The following is a 7332-nucleotide window of genomic DNA, read 5'->3' as shown; positions in this document are numbered from 1 at the left end:
AGATGTGGTGAACTCTGGGGCTGGCATCTGGAAGGGGTAGCGGGCACCTGCAGGGAGCAGGCTGGGGGCCCCTGCAGGCGCCACTCTTCCCGTGCCAGCTTTCCCACTTGCTCACGGAGGCTGAGAAACACGGCACACACAGGTGCCTCCCCCGATCGAAGCATCTGGGCTGCTGGCTCCCTCTCCTTCCAGACAGCAGTCTCTGGAGGGTCTCTCAGGGCAGCAGCAAAACACCAGACGTCCATCAGGGCTGGGGACCAGGGCCAGCTGTCCCCACTTCCCACAACCCAAGCCTCGCCCAGTGAGAAGGCTGCAGGTGCTGGTGACAGCTGACCCTTCACCCGCCTTGGACACCAGGGCAGGACAGATGTCGCGCATGGCCAGAGGCGCAGATCCACGCCGTTGTCCTGAATGAGGCTGGTGAGCAGCAGTATGTGCCGTGAAGCCAACACGTGCTCCACATACAGCTCTCCAGGATGTGTGCGCGCCCATTCACCTCTACCTCCAGGGGCTCACAACACACATGCCCTGAACCAATGACCATGGAGCCCAATTCTAATTTCGGTGAGGAGCAGAATCAAATCCAGGTATTAGGTTCTGTTGGGGAAAAAGCTTGCTAGATGTTTCATTCCATAAGGACATCCTAAATTACAGGATTAATTTTAAAAGAACCAAGGGCCTCACACAGTGGCTCACACCTGTAATCCCAGCACTTCGGGAGACGGAGGCAGGAGGATTACTTGAGCCAAGGAGATTGAGACCAGCTTGGGCAATATAATGAGACCCTGTCTCTATAAAAAACATTTTTTAAAAATAGCCAGGTTTGGTGGCATGCGCCTATGGTCCCAGCTACTTGGAAGCTGAGGCTGGAGGACTGCTGGAGCGCAGGAGGTCGAGGCTGCAGTGAGCTGTGATTGCACCACTGCACTCCAGCCTGGGCAACTGACCCTGTCTCCAAAAGTGAATAAAGCACCAAGACCCTTGGTCAAGGCCACATTCACAGCCAAACGTGTGGCCCACGAGAAGGCCATCACTTTCTACACGTGAAGGGGTGGCATCTTTATTAGAGAGTTTTGACATCCAACAGATATCAAATGTAGGTGATAGTTTATGTGTTAGCATTTGCAGAAATAACAAAAAATCATAAAAAATTAAAATAACCCTGACACACGGCTGCTTTCACAATCACCTTCCTGCTGTTCTTCCTCAGCCTGCGCTCAGGGACAGCAGCAGTGGTGCTGTCTGTGCCGCCGACGAGCCCCTGAAATACCAGGCGCCTGGCCCTGGGAGAAGACTTGGAACCAAATCCATTGGCAAATTACCTTCAGCAGTGAAGAGTGCAGTGATCAGTAAGAAGCCGCTAAACTTCCTGAAACGCAGCCGTTTTGTGTGTCCGAGTCTCACCCTTTGATGTGTGCAGCTTGCAGTCTCTCTTGGAGAATGAGCCCGTTCACAAACACAGTCGGAAAAGCAGCTGACCCTCCACCAGAGGCACATGGGCTCCACACTCCTGCCATCGGGGATTTCAAAGTTTCCTCCTGGAATCACGTCACAACCCTAAATCCTCAGACCCATCTGAAAGTCACCGAGTGGTTCTGTTCAGATGCTTCCGAGTGGCTGGTTCGGAGATTGAGGCCCGGGGGATGGCACGGGACTGAGCCCCAGACACCATCTTTCCAGTTTCCAAAGCTACGAAATCAAGCTTTCAAAACGAGCGTCTGCTTCTAGCACTGCTTCTGTTACAGATGTGATGTTGAAGCCTTGACGCACGCCGGTGCCACCTCCCACTCAGAAGTGCCGGCCTTAGTAACCCGCACTCCATGCAGCTGTGTGTGCACACAACCGATGGTGTTTCAAAGTGGTCCACTGTGATCTCTTGTGCTGACACTTCTACATTAAGAAAATCAGTCACGGCCGGGCACAGTGGCTCACGCCTGTAATCCCAGCACTTTGGGAGGCCGAGGCAGGCGGATCACCTGAGGTTGGGAGTTCGAGACTAGCCTGACCAACATGGTGAAACCCCGTCTCTACTAAAAATACAAAAATTAGCTGGACATGGTGCCGGACACCTGTAGTCCCAGCTACTTGGGAGGCTGAGGCAGGAGAATTGCTTGAACCTGGGAGGCTGAGGCTGCAATAAGCCAAGATCAAACCATTGCACTCCAGCCTGGGCGACAAGAACGAAACTCCGTCTCAAAAAAAAAAAAAAAAAAAACTCACTCACTTGATAAAGGTGAATGCTGAGATGGACGCATACCTATTTTTGGTTAAATAACTTTAATTACACCACTGTAAGTAGATTCTGCCTCTGAACCTCCCACAGCACACAGCCAGATGTGATTCTTATCACTTCTACTTTATACATGCATACCGGGAAAAACAGAAACACAAGAGTGCGATGGATACAGGCAAAGTGTAATAAGAAATGACCCCCGTGGAGACGTGGACACGGTGCGCGGAGACAGCCGGGCCTCGCTGGCGACAGTGCATGCGCGCCGTGGTCGGGCCTCCTCCGAGGCAGGGGCAGTCTTGGTATTTCCACCCGACTCTCAATGCTTCTGCCCGCTCTGGGTGTTCACGGTGACGCTTCATTTTGGACAGTATAAACCGGTGATTAATGCATATCTTGCTCTTCAGCAAAATACTACTCAAGTAGTTTTAACTTAAATATTTTAAAAGTAATCTTTACATTATTGAAGATTGTTAAAAAATACAGAATCTGACAACTTTTCACTCAATCTGATGCTTTGAAAATCTTCACTTCTGTATTACCGTAATTTAGAAAGCAATCCTGGCCTTTATACAGCTCTCTGCAGGATTATTTTCAAGATCCATCTTCCCCCCACTGGTTCGAGATTAAAAGGCTTTCAGAAACCTTTTGCCACTGCATTATAAGGAGAACACAGACCCCTTCCCATACTTCCTTTAGCTACAAATTCTATGACCAAGAGAGTGCCGGACGCTAGCTAAACAAGCCCCAGCTGATTTCTGCCACATCAAAGGGCGCCGTGAAGAATTTCCCTGTTGAAACCTTAATGAAGATGATGATCCCATGTGAAGCTTTATGAAGAGACTGCACAGCAGAGTGAAATGTTTGGCAATCAACAGTGAATCAGAATTACATCCTTGATCAGGGATGGTGCTATCTCCACAAACACAGTCATTAGAAAAGTTGGCTTCTGCTGTGACGAAGCTCAGAGTGGCGCCACCCGAGTGAGTCCAGCCTCACGGGCCTCCGGTCCCGACCCCAGGACCCTCCAGTCCTTCAGTAGATATCTGGGCAGTCAGAGAAATTCCGCTCGAAGTAATCCCCTGCATACAACCAGTCGGGAGTCCCAGTGTAGGGGTTATTGCCTGGGTAGAACCACCTGCCGGACACAAGGGAGGGGGGTCAGAAGATGCTCAGCCCAAAAAGAAAATGAAGCCCTGGTTCTTCTGGGTGCAGGAGTGTGCTCCCCTCGTTCAGCACCATGACAGTAACATGGGTTTTAAAATGTAGCCCAGGGTAACAACTTCAACTGAGAATTACTGATCATGTGGTCACGTGAATGCTGGAACCTAAAGATACCCCCAGCCACCCATGTCGGTTTCACTTCCCGACAGCATCTGGAGGGTTGAACTCAACACAAAACCCTCACACTGGGCCCTTATCAGGGAAGTTACTGGAGCCTAAATAATGCTTCTCCCTTTTCAAGGCAAGAGCAGTCACACTACTCACATTTGCTTTCATTTAAAGCAAACCAAGTACTTGTTTTTTAAATTGAGGACAAAGGAAGACATTCTAGGCAAAGAGGTGGCGGCACTGGGCCTGAGTGTTGGGCCCGGTTCAGCCCCTGTCCACAGCCCCCGTCCACAGCCCCTGGCTGGCACTCAGGGCCCCAGGGCCCCAGGGGCATCCTTAGTGTTGGGGCCAGTGGGGTAGGGGGGACACTCACAACAGAGAAGCCATTTTCTTCAAAGGACAAAAGATCATTTTTTCACAGTATTTTTTTAACACTTTAAAAAAAAACAATGAAGAAAGGTTACCTATTTTGAAGCTGATTTTCCTCTGGATTACGGGCAAATTCTAAATAGCAAACCATTAAAAGGCTAATATTAAATTGAAAGCCCAAAACAGTAAGAATTGGTTTCAAAAATGCCAACCACAGAAGTCACTGGGTATCACTGTTATGGGGCCTTGAAAGCGAACCCTATAAGTACTTGGCCTAACAGAATGAAAATGGTTCAAAAACACCCGAAGATTTTTGTAACGGACTAACATTTTTTACTGTATGTACATTTGAAAATTATGCTTATTACAGTACATTATTGACTGAATCCGTAATTAAATGGTTCTTTGTCTTATGACTACTACAGAACAAAATACACCCAGCTTAGACAGTTCAGGAAACAGGGGTGGTGTCCCCACAGCTGATGCTGTCTGGTGCTTCTGTGAGACCAACGTGGGCACAGGCCACCGTCCCAGCCTTCTCACGCACAGATGCCACAGCACAGCACGTGGCATTTGAATTTCACAAAACCTTTCCGGGTCATGTGAGAGCAGCCTGGGCGGTGCTGACCGGAAGATGTGGTATCGGTGCAGCGGACGTGGCATCCACACAGTGCCCCTGCCCACATGTGAGGGCTGTGGCCCCTGGGGGACCTCACCTATACGCTCACCATATATACACTGAAGGGAGCAGTCACATTCAGGCAACATTTTCTCTTTAACTTTGCCACAGCTGAGAAGAAGGCTTTGGGCCAACACGCCATGAGGCCAGCAGAAGACCCAGGTCTGAGGCGACAGGCACTCTGCACAGGCCACCCCCAGCCAGGTGGTCTCGGCAAGATGTGTGCTAAACTGGGATTGGCTCTTACCTGTGCAGTGGGAGCCGCATGGGTCAGGGGCAGCTGCGGGTGTCGCTACCTTAATGGAGCCATGGAAAAGCAACTGCTCAGCCACAGGGTGTGGGGCGGTGAGAAGGCCCCTTCACTGTCCCCAGGTGTGTGGGGTATCCTCGCTGTCCCTGGGTGTGTGTGTGGGGTCTCCTCGCCGTCCCCGGGTGTGTGTGGGGTCTCCTCACCGTCCCCAGGTATATGTGGGGTCTCCTCGCTGTCCCCGGGTGTGTGTGTGGGGTCTCCTCACTGTCCCCGGGTGTGTGTGGGGTCTCCTCGCTCTCCCCAGGTGTGTGTCTCCTCACTGTCCCCGGGTGTGTGTGTGGGGTCTCCTCGCTGTCCCCGGGTGTGTGTGGGGTCTCCTCGCTGTCCCCGGTGTGTGTCTCCTCGCCGTCCCCACGTGTGTGTGGGGTCTCCTCGCCGTCCCCACGTGTGTGGGGGGTCTCCTCACCGTCCCCGGGTGTGTGTGTGTGGGTCTCCTCGCTGTCCCCGGGTGTGTGTGTGTGGGTCTCCTCGCTGTCCCCGGGTGTGTGTGGGGTCTCCTCGCTGTCCCCGGGTGTGTGTGGGGTCTCCTCGCTGTCCCCGCGTGTGTGTGGGGTCTCCTCGCTGTCCCCGGGTGTGTGTGTGGGGTCTCCTCACTGTCCCCACGTGTGTGTGGGGTCTCCTCGCTGTCCCCGGGTGTGTGTGTGTCTCCTCGCTGTCCCCGGGTGTGTGGGGTCTCCTCGCTGTCCCGGGGCATGTGTGGGGTCTCCTCGCTGTCCCCGGGCGTGTGTGGGGTCTCCTCGCTGTCCCCGGGCGTGTGTGGGGTCTCCTCGCTGTCCCCGGGCGTGTGTGGGGTCTCCTCGCTGTCCCCGGGCGTGTGTGGGGTCTCCTCGCTGTCCCTGGGTGTGTGTCTCCTCGCTGTCCCCATGTGTGTGGGGGGTCTCCTCGCTGTCCCCATGTGTGTGGGGGGTCTCCTCACTGTCCCCGGGTGTGTGTGTGTCTCCTCGCTGTCCCCGGGTGTGTGTGTGTGGGTCTCCTCACTGTCCCCGGGTGTGTGTGTGTCTCCTCACTGTCCCCGTGTGTGTGTGTGTGGGTCTCCTCACTGTCCTCGGGTGTGTGTGTGTGGGTCTCCTCACTGTCCCCAGGTGTGTGTGTGTGTGTGTGTGTCTCCTCACTGTCCCCGGGTGTTTGTTTGTGGGTCTCCTCACTGTCCCCAGGTGTGTGTGTGTGTCTCCTCACTGTCCCTGGGTGTGTGTCTGTGTCTCCTCACTGTCCCCGGGTGTGTGTGTGGGGGTCTCCTTACTGTCCCCGGGTGTGTGTGTGTGTCTCCTCACTGTCCCTGGGTGTGTGTGTGTGTCTCCTCACTGTCCCCGGGTGTGTGTGGGTCTCCTCATTGTCCCCGGGTGTGTGTGTGTGTGTGTGGGTCTCCTCACTGTCCCCAGGTGTGTGTGTGTGTGTGTGTGTGTGTCTCCTCACTGTCCCCGGGTGTATATGGAGCCTCCTCACTGTCCCCGGGTGTGGCTGCCCCGACGCATGGGTGTCCCCGCTGCCCCGCCCTGTGTGGCTATCATCACGCTCACCTGGTCTGCCACTCCGCTGCCTCCTTGGCCCTCTCCCTCCGTGCTTCTCTCTGCTTCTCCTCCAGCCGCTCCTTCTCTTGGCTGGCCAGATCTAGGATCCAAGCAAACAGTTCAGGTCAGACAGAGACATTAGAACCGCCCCCCACCCCCCAGGCACCTAGACCTCTAGATGGCATGTCCCACTGTGGCTGGAAAGCCACAGACAACAGATTTTGTCATCAGGAGACCAAAAGTAATCACAGCTGCCGAGGCCAGCTGCCCAGGCAGCAGCGGGGCCCCTCCCAAATGGAGCTCAGTAGATCGTGGGGCTGCGTGTTCTCCAACAGGCTACTCAAGGTATGGTCTGCGGTGCAGGAGTCTGGAGCTCACGTAGGGCCCTAGCACCACCTGAGACCCTAGTTGCCAGCAGGCACTCAGGAAGGAGAGTCATCCCAACCCCTGGCTGCGCAAATCACAGCCCATCTCTCAACAGAGAGAGACGAGCTCCATTTCGCCTTAGCCTTCCAGGGTAACTGCCACATGGCTTCTCAGTGTGACCGCGGTTTCTCTCCTAAAACATCACTAACTCAAGTGAGGTACGGTGGCTCATGCCTACCTGCAATCCCAGCACTTAGGACACTTAGGAGGCCTGAAGCAGGCAGATCGCTTGAACCCAAGAGTTGGAGACCAGCCTGGGTAATGTGGCAAAACCCCATCTCCATAAAGAATAAAAAAATTAGGCCGGGCGCGGTGGCTCACGCCTGTAATCCTAGCACTTTGGGAGGCCCAGGCAGGAGGATCATGAGGCAGGAGTTTGAGAGGAGCCTCGCCAACATGGTGAAACCCCATCTCTACCAAAAACACAAAAAATTAGCCAGATGTGGTGGCAGGTGCCTGTAATCCCAGCTACTCTGGA

At 54.0% G+C, this 7332-nt stretch overlaps 1 protein-coding gene across 2 annotated transcripts in view; it reads right to left on the bottom strand.

Annotated features, from left to right (window-relative positions):
• Positions 1 to 980: 980 nt before the first annotated feature.
• The window catches only part of OSBPL2 (oxysterol binding protein like 2), a 55590-nt gene continuing 49238 nt past the window's right edge, over positions 981 to 7332 (bottom strand). The window contains exons 13-14 of one of the 2 annotated variants that reach the window (XM_021672453.2): positions 6438 to 6528; positions 981 to 3368 (exon numbers count right to left, since the gene is read on the bottom strand). In XM_021672453.2, coding sequence (XP_021528128.1) covers positions 3266 to 3368; positions 6438 to 6528 — 194 coding nt within the window. In that variant the 3' untranslated portion in view covers positions 981 to 3265. The remainder of the gene's footprint in view (positions 3369 to 6437; positions 6529 to 7332) is intronic. The other variant, XM_021672454.2, reaches the window with a different exon arrangement.

This window comes from Aotus nancymaae, unplaced genomic scaffold (genome assembly GCF_030222135.1).
Source record: "Aotus nancymaae isolate 86718 unplaced genomic scaffold, 86718_ANA_hifiasm-v0.15.2.pri h1tg000029l, whole genome shotgun sequence".
NCBI classification, from domain to species: Eukaryota; Metazoa; Chordata; class Mammalia; order Primates; family Aotidae; genus Aotus; species Aotus nancymaae.
This window is presented reverse-complemented; position numbering and strand designations above follow the sequence as displayed.